A 19,606-nucleotide genomic window follows, 5' to 3' on the forward strand; every position below is an offset into this window, starting at 1 on the left:
GTGTTGCTGGGTTCAAGACATTGCCTCTCTGAATAGAGATGTTCTCTCCTGCAAGTATTGGCTGTTCAAAGTGAGTCAGTCTGCTGTTTGCTATATGTTAAGTCCTTGTTTTAGTTAAAAAGGATTTCAGCCAAGTGAGGGACATAAACAATTAAAGTATGAGCCATCACAATTCCTTCACTTTCTTCAATTGTCAGACATACAGCTGCAACCGATTTCAAACAACCTGTAAGGCTCACAGCTACTGGATCCAATACACCTGAAGGATACTCCACTAGGCACATTAATCCTCTATGGTTCTTGGTGCTCATCCATCTTTCACATGACAGGATAAGAAAAACATCGTATTGTAATCAGGCATCCCAAATGTGGGTGCATGGCACAAACTCTCTTTCAATTTCTTAAATTTATCAAGGCATTCATTGTCAAATGGCATTGGTTTATGAGCATCAGTACATGTCAACCTCACTAAATGTTTTAGCAATTAAGGAAAAGTCTGGAATCTGCAGATGATACTGTCCAACTATTCCAAGAAACATCTTAACCTCCCTCTGGGTGGTTGTTTGACTCAATTTCAGGATTGGAAAAACACATTTTTCAGAGACCTTTCTCACTCCCTACTCTATATGGTGTCGAGATAAATGAGTTCTCTTTCAAAATACTGCATTTTAGTCAGGGAAACATTATGCCCATTCTCAGCTAAATGATTCAACAGGTCAAATGTATTCATTTTACAGTCTTCTTCTGTCATAGTTGCAATCAGTAAATCATCAATACACTTCACTAGGACTGAGTTGCATGACAATGTTAGATTCTCTAGAACTCTTTTCAATAATTGTAAGACGATTGAAGGGCTTTCAGTATACCCATGTAGGATTCTACACTACACAATAACTTTATTCAAAATTTGGGATGGGAACGGAACTGTGATTCCTCTTGTATGGGAATTGAAAAGAACTCTTGGCACAAGTCTATGACAGTGCACCAATCTTCTTCCGATGGAATTTGAAAGAAAATTACTGCTGGATTTCCTACTACCGGACAACAAAGAACATCAGTTTTGTTTATCTTTCAGAGAGCTTGTATGATTCTCCATTCAACTTTTTAATTCCCTTCACTGGAGAATTGCAAAGACTACCAAGCACTTCTCGAAGAATTCCCTGCTGAATTGTTTTTCAACCACTAGTTTCATTCCCTCTTCTGTCTCTTTTGTAAGTCTGTACTGCCTCCGTATAGGAAATATTGCAGCTGATTTAATCTTAATTATGACTGTTTTTGCTAATTTAATCAAGCCAATTTCATTCCGAGTATAGTTCCATACCTCTTCTCTCAAATTATGGGCCTGGTATAGAGTTTAGTGGAAGGGGTTACTCAGTCACAATGTGACAGTTATACAGTCCACCGTTTTATGATTTTACTATAGTCTATGGAGATCTTAATATGCCAGACGGGATATCCGTCACGTTTGTGATAGAGTAACTCATCCGCAAAACTCCAACTCAGGCCCTGTGTCTTAAATCCAGAGGTAGGTCCTCCTTTGTCAGGACTGGGAACAATTCAATTCTTGAGTCTTCCAAACCAAGTTTAAAAACTGAGCCTTTATCTTGGGTTCAACTGTAACACCATCTAGTGTACAAAAATTATATGGTTCATATTGCAAACCAGATCCCTTCCGAGTAAATTTACAGGACCTGAATCACGTAATATAAATTGATGTTTCTCCATCTGACCAATTTTTACTGGAACATCTACTGTAACCTGATTCACAATTTGGTTATTACTAATCCATACAACTTTGACTTCTCTTGGACTTTTCTTCTCGATAGGGTAGGTTTGGATCTTCCACAGAAACAACTGTGGAATGGCTAGCCCGCATGTAAACAAAAAACCTGCTATGGCTATTAACTTCTCTGGTTTATTAAAAATCAACTGGTACGGCATGGAGCCTAATCTGCAATGAGAAGAAAAATCTATGAATGAAATGTTATTAAGAATTAATATCCACGGTCAGCAGGAGCTATAGAAGGCTGTGGCAGCCTATTAGAAAATAGAACAAAATGTAACTCCCATTATGGACTAGGTTCCTGATAGCTTTCACAGCACACTAACACTCACATATGTGAGTCCCTCCTAATCCAGGCTGTTATCGGGTAAATCTCCTGGGCTGGGATTGTGGATTAGGCTTCCCGCTATACTGGTTTATTTTCAATTACCATCCGGTGCGGAATGAATCAAAGGTTCTTTCAGGTTTGTTTTTCACTGTGATGTCCCAACCATGGTTTCTCTTATTAGCTATCACCTCTAATTTCCGTTTATTAACTTGTAGTCTATGTCTCACGAAGGCCTTCCTGAGATTCACCATTTGCCTCATTATGTACATGTCATCGCTCCCGATGTTTCGGTTAGTTCCCATTGGATACAGCCAGTATTCATATCTTGCAGGTTAATACCTCTGCTCCACAAACCACTGAAGCATCGATTTATTTTTTCTTCACTGCACATTTCGCACAGAATAATGTGTGATTTCTGTTGACCCTTCTTCACGGAGTGCTTTGTATCACACGTCAATTACTGAATATTTGTATTTTCAATCTTCCACTGCAGTATAAAATGGTTTGTATACATGGTTTGTCCTTGCGTATGGCGTGTACATTGGTTCCTATTCCTTCCTAGTTATTTGTATCATATACAGAATCTTCATTTTATAGAGTGAAGTTATGTATCTCCTACAGGCTTCTTGTTTACTCATATATAGTATGTGCATGCATGTACCTTTATATCTCTCTCATGGTGTGGATATTAACCCCAAACCTTTATGATTCAGTATCTAATATAAATGTTCTCCTTTTCCTCCCCCCTTTTTCTACCTCCTCTCTCTTCTTTGTTCTTTTCTTATCTCTTACAGGCTTCTTTGTTACTCATATATAGTAACTTGGTAGTGTATCTCAGGCATAACTTTATATGGCTTGATGATGATCCTGAAATGATGTTAAAGGATAGAAGCATCGCCGACAAGAGTACATTGACTTAAATCTCATTTATTTACACATTCTGTGTGTTTTTCCCACTGCAATGTTTGTATATTGTGATCTAATAAATGCATAAGTGTGTCCATTTGGACACTTATGATAGATTTTATTGTATTTATATATTCATTGTTTTCAATTCCTCACATTTAAGGGACCTTTGTTCCTTCAGAAATAATTTCTGATGTTGCAGTCATGCCATCAATGATGTCATAGATCATGTCAAGAGTCATGTAATTCATGGGGTAGTTAGAAGTGCATGGCAAGGGGGTGAGTTCCAGTTATCATAGGGCACAAGTTACTTGAGATGACTATAACTGATGAATCTCAGTCGTTTTATTTGTTTAAAATGGTGTGTTCTATCTGACTTTTTACCTAACTCTAACATTACTTTAACCTTTGTTTTTTCAGTAAATGTACCATACATCAAGTCAACCCCCCCCCTCTATGCACTACTGTGCGTGCTGTGGGCTTGGCCTCAGGGTATGGCTAAGATATATATACATATATATATATATATATATTTTTATATATATATATATATATAGATGTATATATATATAGATATTTGGTGAAAAAAACAAAGGTTACAGGGACGTTAGAGTTAACTTTTTACCTGTACAAAACCATATAAATTCAGCAGTTATATTCTTACAGTTATACTTATTTTAAGAAAACTACCACTCTTTATCTAAAGTTACTTTACATCACAAGTTATAGTTTCTTCAGATATCTATAAGTATAACTACCTTTGAGAAGTAATGCAAAATGGCAATAAAAGGATTTCACTTTTACTTACTCTTCTACGCATCCTTACTGTAAAGGGATTTTGAACTGGAACTGGAACAGAAAACTGTGAAATACTGCTGAGGGTATTTTGTTTAATTATGAGTGTCATATTAGTTTTGAAAATCTCGTCAAACAGCGCCAAAGGTGCAACAAACAAAAATGCTCCTTCTATGGAAAGAAGGTCTTATTTATAACTAAAGTATAACTATGGCGACAGCCACCACGATGCTGGTGGTCTTTGAACCACCATCCTTGGAATCAGGCCCTTTGTCCCTTTCTAGCACAGTGTGGATGGCATTGTGCTAGTCCTATGCTTAAAAAATTTGCTCGAAAAACAGGCATTTGAAGTGAGTAATTTTAGAGTGTTTCTGTTGCTGTACGGAGTTCTATATAGGAGCTGCTCTCCACCTAAATTTGGGAACTCTTTTTTTTTTGCATAATTTATATGGCACTCTAAACCTGAAAGAGATTTTTTTTCCCTTATACTGGGTGCACCATTTTGTCTGGACAAAGCTAAACCTCTCTGAAGAGCTACATTGATAGAGAAACAGATGTCAGGGGTAGCTTTAATTCATTCCAGGTTTGCTTTAATGGTATTTTTCCAAACCAAAGCTGTAACACTATGCCTTGAGTGCCATTTTTCAGCTTGACATGGATGACACTGTGCTAGCCCTATGCTTAAACAATTTACTAGAAAAACAGACATGTAAGGTGAGCAATTTTAGAGTGTTGACAGTGTTGCAGGGTGTTTTCTACAGGAGCTGCTCTCCAACTAAACATTGAAACTTTGGAACTACCCAGAGTTATCTGCTTCTTTTTTGCATATAAATATATAACAGCTTGCTGGGATGGAGTTTTCATCTCTGTTGGACCTGGCTTTTTTGACAGGGTCATCCCCAAACTTTTTGCCTCCTTCCTCCTATTTTTTCTGACCTGTTGTTGTTGGCTTTTGAACTCTGGGCACTTTACCACTGCTAACCAGTGCTAAAGTCCATATGCTCTCTGTATAAATTGTACTATTGATTGGTTTATCCATGATTGGCTATTTCATTTACTTGTAAGTCCCTAGTAGAGTGCACTATATGTGCCTAGGGCCTGTAGATTAAATGCTACTAGTGGGCCTGCAGCACTGGTAGTGCCACCCTCTTCAGTAGTCCCTTAACCTTGTCTCAGGCCTGCCATTGCAAGGCCTGTGTGTGCAGTTTCACTGCCACTTAGACTTGGCATTTAAAAGTACTTGCCAAGCCTAGAACTCCCCTTTTTGTACATATAAGTCACCCCTAATGTGTACTCTAGGTAACCCCTAGAGCAGGGTGCTGTGTGGGTAAAAGGCAGGACATGTACCTGTGTAGTTTATATGTCCTGGTAGTGTAATACTCCTAAATTCGTTTTTACACTACTATGAGGCCTGCTCCCTTCATAGGCTAACATTGGGGCTGCCCTCATACATTGTTGAAGTGGCAGCTGCTGATCTGAAAGGAGCAGGAAGGTCATATTTAGTAGGGCCAGAATGCTAATACAAAATCCTGCTGACTGGTGAAGCCAGATTTAATATTACTATTCTAGAAATGCCACTTTTAGAAAGTGAGCATTTCTTTGCACTTAAATCTTTCTGTGCCTTTCAATCCACGTCTGGCTAGGTTTAGTTGACCGCTTCTTGTGCATTCACTCAGACACACCCCAAACACAGGGTACTCAGCCTCACTTGCATACATCTGCATTTTGAATGGGTCTTCCTGGGCTGGGAGGGTGGGGGCCTGCCCTCACACAAAGGACTGCCACACCCCATACTGGGACCCTGGCAGACAGGATTGAACTGAAAGGGGACCCGGTGCATTTCTTAGCCACTCTTTGAAGTCACCCCCACTTCAAAGGCACAATTTAGTATAAAACAGGGCCTCTGCCCTACCTCATCAGACACTCTCTGGAGAAGAAACCTGAACCAGAAACTACATCCTGCCAAGAAGAACTGTCTGGCTGCTCAAAGGACTCACCTGTCTGCTTTCTACAAAGGACTGCTGCCTTGCTGTTGGCCTGCTGTGTTGCTGAACTCTTGTCTGGTTGTAAAAGTGCTCTCCAAGGGCTTGGATAGAGCTTGCCTCCTGTTCCCTGAAGTCTCAGGACCAAAAAGACTTCTCTTTTTCATTTGGACTCTTCGTGCACCGAAAATTTCGACGCACAGCTTGCTCCGCAGCAAGAAAATCGCTGCACGCCGACGCTGCTCGACGCGACGCCTACGGGGCGGCCGGAACTTTGACGCACGGCCTCGCATTTCCAGAGGGGAAATCAACGCAACACCTGCCGTGAGAAAGAAAATTCCACGCACAGCCTCGCAGAACGACGCGCAGCCAGAAAACAAGCCAAAGAATCCACGCACAGACCCTGGGACATCTGGTAATCTCGTGATCCATAGAAGGAGACGGTCCGCGTGCCTTTCCAGAGTGAAAAATATGACTCAAGTCTGTGTGTGAAGGGGCGCAACCGACGCACACACCATTTTTCCTCCTGTAGAACGATGCACGTCTCCCCGTATGAAAAATAACGACGCAAGTCAGTGTGTGAAGGGGCGTAACCGACGCACACACCATTTTTCCACGCATCTCCTCTTCTGCGGCCCTCTGCGGAGATTTTCCACTCCAAACCAGGTACTTTGTGCTTGAAAGAGACTTTGTTTGCATTTTAAGGACTTAAGACACTTCACATCACTTTTTAGTGATATCTTTACAAATTCATATTGCATCTTTGATCGTTTTGACCTGCAAATACCCAGATAAATATTATATATTTTTTTAAACACTGTGTGGTGTATTTTTGTGGTGCTATATTGGGTTATTGTATGATTTATTGCACAAATGCTTTACACACTGCCTTCTAAGTTAAGCCTGACTGCTCGTGCCAATCTACCAGATGGTGGGCACAGGATAATTTTGGATTGTGTGTGACTTACCCTGACTAGAGTGAGGGTTCTTGCTTGGACAGGGGGTAACCTGACTGCCAACCAAAAACCCAATTTCTAACAATCTCTTTTGCTGCCCGCTGTTGTGCAGGAAATGGGAGCCAGCAGGGACCGCAGGGCTTTGAGGATCTCCCAAGTTCCCCATTAAGCACTACCTGGTGCCCTGAGTGGGGCCAGGACAACCACGGTGACATGGCAGGGCCCTGGGGATGGGATCCCTCAGTCCCAAACTGGCCTATGGACAGAGGCTTCATGGCCCCACTCCCATTATAAAGCATACGATGGGCCTGGGGAAGTGGTGATCACTGCAGCCCAGGGGGGTCGGTGTGGCTCCCCCTAACTGTTTTAAATATGTTGCCCCTGGGGGGGGTGATGGTTCCCTGATGCTAGAAGGGTCCATGTAATCCCCCAAATTTTTTTGTAGGTAGCCCCGGGGAGGTGGTCATTCTCACGTCCCGGGGGGCTCAATGCACCCCCCTTATATTTATTTAATGTATCACCAGGGAGGTGATGGTACCCAGGGCATGAGGTGGTCCACATGTCATCCCTGACACTTTTTATGATGTAGCCTCTGGGAGGTGGCGGTCGCCAGGGTCTGAGGGGGTCTGTTAGACTCCGCCCAAAAACTTTTAGTAGGTATCCTAGAGGAGGTGGTGGTCCCCGGGACCCAGGCGGTCAGTGCGGGCCACTTATAGTTATTCAATGTAGTCCTGGGGAGTTGGTGGTCTCTGGGGCTTGGGGCAGCCCACATGTCCTTCTGAACAATTTTTATGATGTAGCCCCGGGAAGGTGGTGGTCCCTAGCCCTTGGGGGGTCTGAGCGGCCCATTCATATATTGTTTCAATGTTGGCCCAGGAAGGTGGTGGTCCTCGGGGCCCTGGGGGTCGATGTGGCCCCCAATCTAATAATTTAATGTTGCCTCAGGCAGGAGGTGGTCCCGAGTACCCAGAGGGGTCCGCATGGTCCCCCCTAACTATTGTTAATTTGCTGCCATGGTGGTTACCGGGGCCCATGTGTTTCCCAACAATTTTTATAAGGTAGCCCCGGGAAGGTGGTGGTCCCTGGGGCCCAGGGGAGCCTGTGCGGTGCCCCTAAATTGATATATATAATGTTGCCCCCTTTAAGCTCCAAACCCTGTGTCACACACAGCCTTCAGTTGTGCATGGTTGGGATTGGTAGATTATATGGAGTAGACCACAGGGCCTGGCCGCCTTTGGTGATGCACAGTGGGGGATTGCTAACAAAGCCTGGCCACAGGCCAACCGTCTGCATGCAATCAACTCCACACTGTGCATGGCCTTCAGCACAGTGGAGAGGGCCGTGTTGCTCCCCCTCTATCTTTGCAAGGCTTTGGGGACCCCATTCCCCAGGGCCAATAATTAAAATAAAGGGGAAGGGCCCCTCTCCAGGCCAAACTCAGGCCAGAGGATTGCATTCCCAGGGGCCTGGTTCATTTTTTATGGGTAGACGGCATGAAGCCCTCCTCCCCAGGCTGTTTTTGGCCCTGGGGATCTCCTTTTCTGGGGCCCGGTGTATATTTTAGAGGGAAGTTGGTATAGGGCCCCTCTCCCTGGGCCACTTTTGGCCCCTGGCGCCCCAGCACTGGGGTCTTGCAACATATTTGAGGGTGCGTGGAGCACGCAGACACCCTTCCCTGGTCGATTTTGGCTACCGGAACACCATCCTTGAGGCTTGGCACCATATTTAAGGGGCAGGTGGGCATGCAGCCCCCCTCCCTTGGGCCAAATCAACAAAGGGTCCCCACCAGCAGGCCTAGGAGGTCAGGGTATACCTACCATGCCCCCATGTGTCTTTTTTGGTTGTTTTAGGAATTGGGACTGAGTCCTAAACCTATAATGTCTGCCACTGCTTCCTGGTTGAAGTGGTGGCATTCATTCAGATCTCAGTTTGAGATCTGTAGGATCTGTGGACCCTCCATGTCTCTAGATATACATAAATGTATTTTTTAATTACCAGAAAACTACTCAACAGATTTACACTAAATTACAAAAGAACGCTTTCGGGACCAAGATCTAGCTTTTTGCCAAGTTTGGTGTTATTTCGTTCAACTGTTTGGGCTGTAGTCATGTCTAAAAGTCCTATGGGGAATCCCATGGGGAAAATACATTTTGGGAGCCCCCTTTTTTCTCATCCCCTGCTTGATGAATCACCCCATAACTTTACAGACAGCAGCTAAAGTGACTGGCACTCAATTTTTAAAAATGTGGTGAAGATTCGCCAAACAGCACCAAAGTTATTAGCAAAACAAAAAACACTTTTCCTATGGAAACAAGGTCATAACTATAATTACCTACTCTCTCTCTCTCTCTCTCTCGCTATATATATATATATATATATATATATATATATATATATATATATACACATATATATATATATATATATATATGTAGATATATAAATAAATATATAATAAATATAAATAAAAATAATTCAGATTTGTTGCAACTAAGTTGCCCAAAAATGTTTATTGAATCTAATCAAACTATTACTCCAACACATGAGTGGGAATTCATCCATTCTGGTCTCGAAGTCTCTCAGGCCATAGTTATAGGTGATAATTCCCTAATAGACATACAGATACAAATGTTGTTGCTTTGTAATATGAAACTATATATTTAAATAAATATATTTCACTATTGTTCAAAGCCATCTGTAGGTTTTAGACAACTGCAGTAATTGTGCTGTTTTCATATATCCCCCATGAAGTGAGAATTGCAAAACTCATCTAGGGTTATCACAATCTGGGGAATCTATAATAAATAAGAAGTGTTGGGTATTTTTGCTGATAGCACTAACAAAATTTGTTGCTGTTTTCGCACAGGAAAAGTCCAGGAAGAGATTGAAAGAGTAGTAGGTTCCCAACAGCCCACCAGTGGACATCGAAAGCTTATGCCATACACAGATGCAGTACTACATGAGGTGCAGAGATTTGGCAACATTGTGCCTTTGAGTCTGCCACGTGAAACCACAGTGGATGTCACCTTCAAGGGGTATTTCTTACCGAAGGTAACAATGCATTTATAATTTGTTAGATTTTTAAACAGGACTAATATGTATATTGTGTTTGTGAATTATTTTGAGTTTACCCATATGAATTTACTTTTGACTGCATAAAATACTTGGAGTTAAGTTTTGTAAACATTTGTCATAGTTTTGAGAACATAAAAAGACAGAAGAGTTCATTGGTTAGTTTTAGATCACCATACAAATACAACCCCGAAAAAAGTGACAAAGCAGTTAATAGTACCATGCTGTGCCATTTGTCACATCAGTCTCAACATGGCATCCTCTCAGGTAGAAATGAAGGCTCCAGGATAAATCATAAGGAACTCGAGCTAGGTTGGTATCATCAGCCACTTGTTGAACAACTACCACTTATTGATACCAGAAAGTGGTTGTTGTCCAGGGAGGGATTATAAATGACATAATTGACCCCCAAAACAAATGCCTGTGTTGCCTGTAGTTCCATCCTGAAACTGTTGGATGGAAACACACATTTTGGTAGTACTTTTTGTTATGTGGCTGCCTCCATTGCTTCTAGGGCGTGGGAGACTCATTTCGAACCCCTTCCTATGTTCTATTGCTGTGCACTAAATATATGAAGTGGATATATAGGGGCATAATAAACAAGGGTTCTGGGGGTGCCTGCTGTGGCGCTAGGCTACTTGAATTGCACTCATGATAGAAGAGAGCAGAGTGCATTTCTCCTCTATCAAATCATTAACATTTATAAAGCGCGCTACTCACCCGTGCGGGTCTCAAGGCGCTAGGGGAAAGAGGGGGTTACTGCTGCTCGAAAAGCCAGGTTTTTAGGAGTCTCCGGAAAGCGGAGTGGTCCTGGGTGGTCCTGAGGCTGGTGGGGAGGGAGTTCCAGGTCTTGGCCGCCAGGAAGGAGAAAGATCTCCCACCCGCCGTGGAGCGGCAGATGCGAGGGACGGCAGCAAGAGCGAGGCCAGAGGAACGGAGGAGGCGGGTGGGGACGTAGAAGCTGAGACGTCGGTTGAGGTATTCCAGTCCCTTGTTGTGGAGGGCTTTGTGTGCGTGGGTGAGAAGTCGAAAGGTGATCCTTTTGCTGACTGGGAGCCAATGCAGGTGTCTCAGGTGTGCGGAGATGTGGCTGTTGCGGGGTACGTCAAGGATGAGGCGGGCCGAGGCGTTTTGAATGCGTTGCAGGCGATTTTGGAGTTTGGCTGTGGTCCCAGTGTAGAGGGTGTTGCCGTAGTCCAGGCACCTTGTAGGTTGGTCTTGGCGCTGACGGGGTCCTTGGTGAGGGAGAGTATAAGTTGGGTGTCGTCGGGGTAGGAGGTGATGATGATGTCGTGCTTGCGTACGATGTTGGCGAGGGGGCTCATGTAGACATTGAAGAGTGTCGGGCTGACTGATGAGCCTTGAGGTACGCCGCAGATGATCTCGGTGGGTTCTGAGCGAAACGGAGGGAGGTAAACTCCTTGGGAACGGTTTGAGAGGAAGGAGGCGATCCAGTCCAGGGCCTGGCCTTGGATCCCGATGGAGCGGAGGCGGGTGATTAGGGTGCGGTGACAGACGGTGTCGAAGGCAGCCGAGAGGTCGAGGAGAATGAGGGCGACTGTTTCACCGTTGTCCATCAGGGATCTGATGTCGCCTGTGACTGAGATGAGGGCGGTTTCCGTGCTGTGGTTGGTTCGGAATCCGGTTTGTGAAGGGTCGAGCAGGTTGTTGTTTTCCAGGAAGGTGGTCAGCTGTTTGTTGATGGTCTTCTCTATTACCTTGGCTGGGAAAGGCAGGAGAGAGATGGGGCGGAAGTTTTTCAGGTCGCTCGGGTCAGCCGTAGGTTTCTTTAGTAGGGCGTTGACTTCGGCTATCATTTCATGCAACGCAACACAGCAAGTTGACTTGCTGCATTGCTGTGCATGAAAGGTAAGTAAATCAGCCCCTTGGTCTGCAGTACTTAGCACTGGCATTGGGGGGAAGTAGGTCGAAACTGAGGTGTTAGTACAGGACTGAGTTGTAAGCACTAAAACTTTAAGTACAGCATACACTCTTAAGACTAATAGGTCCAGATTCATCAAGGGCTTGCATCCCCAACGCAAGCCCTTTATTCAGATTTGCTATGCCACACAGACCCACCTTGTGTGGCTTGGCGTGTCAGAGGAATATTTTAAGTAGCGCAAGGCAACGCAAGTTGTGCATTGTGGTGATGTTCCATGAAGACAGCATGGGTGTTCCCACACATTCACCCATGGTTTTTGAAGCTTTGCCAGAGTTACTAAGACTTGAAAACCTGAGAATGCGTCAAAATGCTATGCCTTCACAGGCGAGGCGTAACAAGGAGAAACATCTTTATCTTTCCTTGTTATTTCCTCTTTCTACGTGCATTTTTTTGTAATGAGATGTATAAAGAGGAACATGCCTCTGAGGACTGTGGGGAAAAGATGTCCCTTCCTGCAGAAAAACAATCCTGCCTGTAAGGTAGGCACCTGTGCACCATGGTGCAGGGGTGCCTTTCTTTGCGCCTGGCAGCCATGAGTGCGCCAGCAGAGAAAGAGCAGACATGTGCCATATGTTATTAATTATGGCACATTCTTACTCTCTCCCTTTGAAGCAGCTCAATGCAGCAAGTTGTCTTGCTGTGTTGCACTGCATCAAATCTTGGTAAATCTGGGACTTATTCCCTGGAGGAAAGTAGGGTAAACTTACTCTTTGATTCCTGCCAGTAGACCATTAAAATCTCCTTGAGTATTGTATGGTACAGAGAATAATCATTTTACCTCAACAAGATCTAATAAAGAGGACGGATGATCCACTATCGGTCCATGATGTGCTGTGAGATTTAGGGCCAAATTTAATAAAAGTGGCACTGCATCCAATGCAGTCCCACGTTTCTTGTGCCTGCAGTCCCACGTTTCTTGTGCCCCCCTGCGTCAGCATGTATGTGCCATATTTATGATATGGCGCACCATAGCGGTATTAGGAACAAAAGTGTCAAAATATTTGACGCTATTGTGGAGCTTTGTTTCACTAGCGTCAAAAATGTTGATGTTAGCGGAGCAAGGTGCAAGGAGGCCTTTTCATTGCAATGGGTGCGTCCTTTTAACACCTGCGAAGCCTCGAGCATGACAACAGCAGCATGTCTTATGCTGTTGGTGTGGTGAGGGATTGTTTATAACCACTGGGATGAAGTCTGAGGCAGGGAGCAAAAGGGCCCAGGCACTCTGTGGTTCAGTGGTGCCCTTTGGCTTGGCCACGGTACAAGGAGTAAAGAGGACCATTTACGTTTGTAAAGAGCGATTTTTAAATACACGGTCTACACTCCGCTTGAATATGCAGAGAGGGCACATGCAGGCAGCGAATTGAGCGCACATTCTAACTTTAATGTTTGATCACAGAGTGTAAAGCTTTTATCATAATCGCCTTTTCTTCCTTCTTGTACATTGCGCACTTGCGCTTGGCATGAGTATTTTAGAACTAGATTTATGTTTTCAACACACATTTTAATCTGAAATGTCACCTGAATTGCATTATGCACTTCTTATGTGGAAAAGGTTTATTAGGAACGAGAGAACAGGAGCACAAGTAATACAAACCTTGCCACTGTGAGCTTGTGCTTTATTTCCCATTTTTCATTTTCTTCAGAAATGCAAGTTTTCTTTGTAATTTAGAAGTGAAGACTTTTTGTGTTCTGTTTATTACTTTTATCTGCTGTATCAAATAAAGGTTTTGGGGAAGTTTATTCAGGGGTTTAAAAGCATATGTATCATGCTAAGCCTGTTAATGATTTAATTCCGTAAGCTCCATGCGTGGGACTGCACCTTTGAGTGGGCCCTGGAAGAACGGTGTCCCAGCACCCTGGTTTTCGCAATGCATGCTAGGTGTGCTCTGCTGCAGAGATCAGTACTGTGGCTCAAATATCTAATGCATTAATAACATGAAAATACCACTGGGGACTTGGCAAAATGTGTTTCTAAAACGGGACTGTTCCCTGGACAGCGCAGACATGGAGATCTTTTAAAGGCAGGGGGGAGGGTGGAAGTGCAGGAAGTGCACCTGCCCCACTGCCACTGTCTTCACAGCACCTCCAAAAGTTGGAGACAGCTGCAGCTTATAAGGAATATATGAGGCACAGGCCGGGGCTCGGGCAGTGAAAGGGAGCCTTATACCAAAGCTGTTTGTCCTGCAGTACGTTGTGCACAGAATATAACATCCTGCAACTAATATGTATCATGCCAGCTTCACAATACATGTTAGCTCCATAGCAATAGATGTAAGATAGCTCAGGATCCACCTTGTTTGTCTCGCATGTGTGCGCTCATCTTTAGTCTTAGGGTGGGCAGAACTCTGCGGAACTCGCATAGTTTTTATAGTAAAACTCAGCACTTTCTGCCCACCACTAATCTTTTACTGTGGAAGTTGAAAGTGTAAATGCAGGTGGCACATGTGAAGCACAAGCGCTGTTCTTACTAGAAGTATATATTAGGACGATGTCTAAATAGGGAATAATGCAGTAGCAAAGTAAAAAAGAGAGGACCTAATATACACTTAAAAGAGGAATTCATTGCTTACTGTGTGGTAAATGAAAAACAAATTCCGCACTTGTATCAAGATTGGCTGGGATGGGGGAGAGGAGAATCTTATCTTTGGTCAATAAAGACCCATGCCAGGTATATCATTGGGCTTTATTGTGACATGTATCCCCAGTGATAAAGATGAAAATGCCTGCTTATCTACCAGCTTAACTTTATGAGGATGCAGTAAGTTGGACCAGAGAGGGTGTATTATTTGAAGACTCCTCTGGAAGTGAGAATAAGGAGGGAGTCATCACTGCAAAAAGGCAGAACGGAGAAAGATGTTTTCCATACAAGGCTAAGAAAGCTCTCAGTACAGAGGGAAACAGAAGGAACTTTTTTTGGTAAAGGAGTGCACGTGGGGAGAATAAGAGTAGGAGAAATGCAATTTTATGTAGAAGAGACTGAAAAACAATAGTTGCGTAACGTGTTAGCACCATGGAACAAGATATGGTTATTATAGTAGTAGGAGACAAAATACACATTGGCAAACAGGGTTAGGGCTCCAGAACCACTCTATCAGGACACCAGATCAAGAGCACTATATGATCCCCAAGCAGTAGGCGGTAGCACTGATAGTACATACAGCTGGAAATGGGATGTACGATAAAGTCACAATATATTGGCACAAGGAAATGTTTGCATCCATATTGAGGTTTTTCCTAAGCATTCATTTTTTAAACTAACCTGAAATGATCAGGTTGAGGGAGTCAATCTGAGTATGAACGATATGTGTTTCCAGATTCTACATATATTACCTGAGAAAAAGTGGGGCTCTTTTGTCAGGACTTACTAGCCAGAAGTTTCCTTTGTTCCTAAATAAGCACTGGCTACCCAAGATGACAGGACATTTTTCAGGATCTCTAGGAGTGTTCGGGCAGACTGCTTTGTAAGGGAGATCAGTATTACTATAGATAAGTGGGGCTCTAGGGAGCCTGAGAACTGATCAAATATGTGGGTACCTTAGATGGGTCACTATGTCATGTGAAGGCAGCTTTTGGAGAGGGCTACTCAGACTAGTCTGGTTACAGAATATCATTTTCAGAAAGATTTTTCTGTTACCTACTCACGACTTACTCTTAAATTCTAGGACCAAGTGAGAATGATAATTGGGCATGGGTCATTCTGTGAATCAGGCTTGAGAGACAACAGCACTTATTTAATCATGGAAAAGCTCATGAGTGGTAAAAACAGTTAAAGTCCCTCATTACAAAGTAGTCAGAATAAGTGAAATGCTTACCTCATGTTGTAAATACAATTACACCATAGTGAGGTGTTTAGCATGTATGGTAAATACCTCCTTTTACAACTATCTAAACTTGCAAATGAGGCATGACATAAGGAATCATTATTTAACACATAGAAAAGCTCCTGTTTAGCCTTTTTAACATGTCTTTTCCCTTGACAAATTTTACCAGGTTTGATCTGCCAGGATTTATCAGGGTAAAACTGCATTATTCCAAACACTGTGCAGACAAGTTTTTGCTCAAGGATCAGAATTTAGCCCTGTACTTGTGATCAGGGCCAAAGACTAGAGGCGTAGTGGGTCAACACGGGTGGGCAAACGATCAGAGGCACCAGAAATATTCTCATTCCTAAACTTGATGTCCTCATAGATAAACATGTGATCACATTTTATGGACTACGTTAAAAAGGTCTTAAGATAGATTGGAAGACAATAATAACTGAGTGCTTTTGAAGTTGATGTTAATATTGTGCAGAAGAGAATTGTGATAATCCAAAGCATCCTTAAGGGCAGCCTACAGTCATTAGTGTAGCTTCTCTGCCACTGATGTTTGGTTGGTTTATCTTAAAGTTTTCCGGTTCACAGACTGGGCGATTACCACTTGTTCCAGAGCCTAGATTAAGAACAGCAGAGTCTATCTACCACATTTCTAATGGCAGTAAAAAGAGTCTCTGTGTGTTTGAAGAGGCAAATAAAATATATCTGTATGGTAATTCAGTTTGATTAGTACTCTCTTCTTTTTTTTTAACATTTGAATCTTTGACATTGACTTTTTCAATGGAAGCTTCAATATAGTCTGTTTATTTAAACTTGTTACACATTGTTCTTTACATTTCTTCATGTTGTAAAGAAACAGTCTTTTTGCAGGTTTCCCCCCCATTTTTTCCCCCTTTAGGAGTTCTGGCTTCTGGTTTTCATCTCTGAAAGTGTACTGGAGCTTGCTCACCAGGCCCCAGTGCCAGTGCTCTCTCCTTCAAAGATGATGTATTGGCAACCCCAACTGGCAAGGAGTTTAACACCTGTCAAGTAGTACCAGTGGGACACAGGGCATGGTAGTTAATATGGACACCAGGGTCTAAAGCTCTGAATTTGCCACCCTGAGTGACCCAGATAAACAGGTTGACATCAGTCCTGCCATTGCAGACTGCATGAGCATTACAGACTGCTCAAACTCGACTTTGCCCTCACCATGTGTGGCAAGGACACAGCACTATTTTCAATATATGTCAGCCACCCCTAAGGTAGGCCTTCTGAACACAGGAGGCAGTGTGCATCATATTAAATATGTGGACATATAAATGCAATCTTATTTGTCCTTCTAGTAGCCTCTTTCCATTAAGGGCTGCTATAAGTGTTCAGGGGACCGTAGGCTAACATGGTTACCTTGGAGTTGCCCACCTGGTTATCCTAGCCATTTATGTTCCCCGGCTGAGAGTCTGAAGCTGCTGCTGTTAAGACAAAAGTCTGACCCCCCGCCAAGAGGTGTGAATGCTCCCAGGAGTCAGAAACAAAGGGCTGCCTGGGTGGGAGCTGTTACCTCCCTTCCATGCAGGATGGCTAGTGAAATGGCGCAACAAGGCAGTGAACCTTAAAGCTCCCACTACCTCTTATATGCAAGTTGGTGCTTTCACGGCAGCCCATATGTGCTTGTCCAGTTTCGCACCTAATCGGTGTCCTCCTGAGGAGAAAAGAGCCAACCCCCTGCTCCAGGCACATTTGCAACCTGGGCAGGTGGGAAAATTAGGTAGTCTGGAGGTGCACACACCAGAAGGCTAGCCACACCCCTAGTGTATGCTTCCTGGTCTGTACAGTCGAGAATAGATTCTGCCATTTTGAGAAGTGGCAGAATAGAGGCTTCTGGATAGAGACGGTGGCACACAACCGCAGTTGGGTTTGCTGAAACCAAATGTGATCACCTCAGGGTCAAATTAGCCACTGGAGCTACTAGCCCATTATCTACTAAACACCCACACCTCTAGCACCCCTAAATCTTGGACTTAAGGGGCTCCCATGGCACCAGAACATCAGTTCTAATTGACCAGTAACAAAGGACAAAGAAGAGATCCAAGTCTGTGACCTCAGGACATGCACAACAAAAAGGTGCGAATAACTGTGCCTCTGGCAACTAGCCTGCAACTGCATGACTACGAATTGTCCTGGACTAAAGACAGGCTCCAGAGAAAAGAGGAACCTCTCTGAAAGCCAAAGGCAACTAGAGGGCTCCCTTGGACCAGAGATACTAGTCCACTGCAGCCTGCAGGCAAAACACACTCCCGGTACCAAAGAATCACTGGCCATCAGGCCTACTGAGGGATCTCCCAAAAGCAAATTGTCCAGTGCATTGTGGTAAATGTAGTCCTAACCTCCAGCATGTTCCAGGTGGCTACTGTTTTCCTCCGGACTCTAGGACATCATAGTATCTGAAGGCTAAGCTTGCTGTGTCCAGCTGGGCTGCCACTACCTTTTTTTGATGCTGTGTCTCAAGAGACTGCTGCAGCATCATCAACCAGATGCCCCAGTGGCCAGGTTACCAAGAGTTTGCATACCCTTCCTCACCAGCACCATCTAAATGGCAAACTCAGCACCCATGACTCCCTTGTTCACTGCCAGGGACAGCCAGGACAATTCTGCACCCAGACCCAATAAGCCAGGTAAAATTCAACTAAATGTCTGAGCCTGGTCCTAGGACCTGCCTCAACTGTACACTCAGTGGTATCCATTGCACTCGACCTGCAAATGACCGATAGTCACTAGTGTGTTTTGCAAGAGTTGAATTCACTGATATACTTTCCTTTAAAAATCCATAACTCTGGTTATACTGATGCGATGGTCTTCAGTTTTGTGTCTAAAATTATTTTAAACTCTTCTTTCTTTTGATAAATTGGTTTCATGTTTCTTTTGAGTTGTGCCAGTTACTTATCCATGTTGGTACTCTGAAATGCTTAACACTTTCCTCCAGTAAAGCCTGACTGCTCTGTGCCAGAGTACCAGGACTGTGCTAGGCATTTATTAGTGTGAATCCAAAGGAAATATTAGGATTTAACCTGAAGGTATTGCAAAGTGAAGCCTAACCAGCCTATCGGCAGCTGCCACTGAAAGGGGGTGGCAGGGGAGGGTGAAAATGTTTCTTTAAAAACAAAATGAAAAAAACTCTTACATGGTTCTTTGGGATATGGCTTTGTCTCCGTTCTCGGCCCGTGCAGCATTGTCCTCTTCCCCCACTCCATTCAGCCAATCACAATGCTGCTGTCACCAGCATGACAGCAGCGTCGTGATTGGTGTGAGCAGCCTCATTTGGCTCTGACAGGGGAGTGGGACCATGTGCACTTTCTCCTCCCTGCAATACAGCTGGGTGGAGAAATGCAAAGTGTGCATGTCTGTTTGGCTGGACGAACACAGCCGGCCAAACAGACAAGCTCACTCATGGTGCACATGCCAACTCTACTCCAGCCCTCCTCCTGCTCCCCCCCAACCTGGCTCTTGATAAAAAATAAAATGATAATAACGTTTCGTTATTGTCATTTTATTTCTTCTACTCCCCACAAGCAGTGGGGCGAGGCTCCTGCGCTAGCCGCCGCTGAACCAGCCTCACTGCATAATCCCCCACTTTCGTACACATACTTATTAGATCGTGAAGTCATGCCCTTTAATCCTGTCAACTGTGAAAATTACAAACTTGCTTTAAGGATGATGACACATTTCGTTGTGAAGTATATCCCGATTTCAACAGCATTCACATGTCTCGAAATGCAATGTGAATCAAATGTTTTCATTTTTACGAGAAGTGTTTCCTCATAAACATTTAAAAAATGTTTATAAAGCAAATGTATTGCCATGAGGTTTTTTGATGATTTTGAACTTGCAAAAATGTGTTCTTCTAATCTGCCTATGAGTATGTTGTAATAAAATTTTGCTATGCTTGACCCCGTCTGTATGTCCTTCACCATGAGAAAAAATAATACAAATTTAGCAAAAATAATACCCATTTTGTCTGAGCATAGTAAGCTCCATTCCGCCACCTCTA

The 19,606-nt window shown here is 43.6% G+C and overlaps 1 protein-coding gene across 1 annotated transcript in view; it reads left to right on the forward strand.

The window, feature by feature from the left end:
* Positions 1-19,606, forward strand: part of LOC138296719 (cytochrome P450 2K6-like) — a 419,360-nt gene that overhangs the window by 388,647 nt on the left and 11,107 nt on the right. Inside the window, exon 7 of the mRNA XM_069236120.1 lies at positions 9,617-9,801. Coding sequence (XP_069092221.1) covers positions 9,617-9,801 — 185 coding nt within the window. The remainder of the gene's footprint in view (positions 1-9,616; positions 9,802-19,606) is intronic.

This window comes from Pleurodeles waltl, chromosome 5, assembly GCF_031143425.1.
Source record: "Pleurodeles waltl isolate 20211129_DDA chromosome 5, aPleWal1.hap1.20221129, whole genome shotgun sequence".
NCBI lineage: Eukaryota > Metazoa > Chordata > Amphibia > Caudata > Salamandridae > Pleurodeles > Pleurodeles waltl.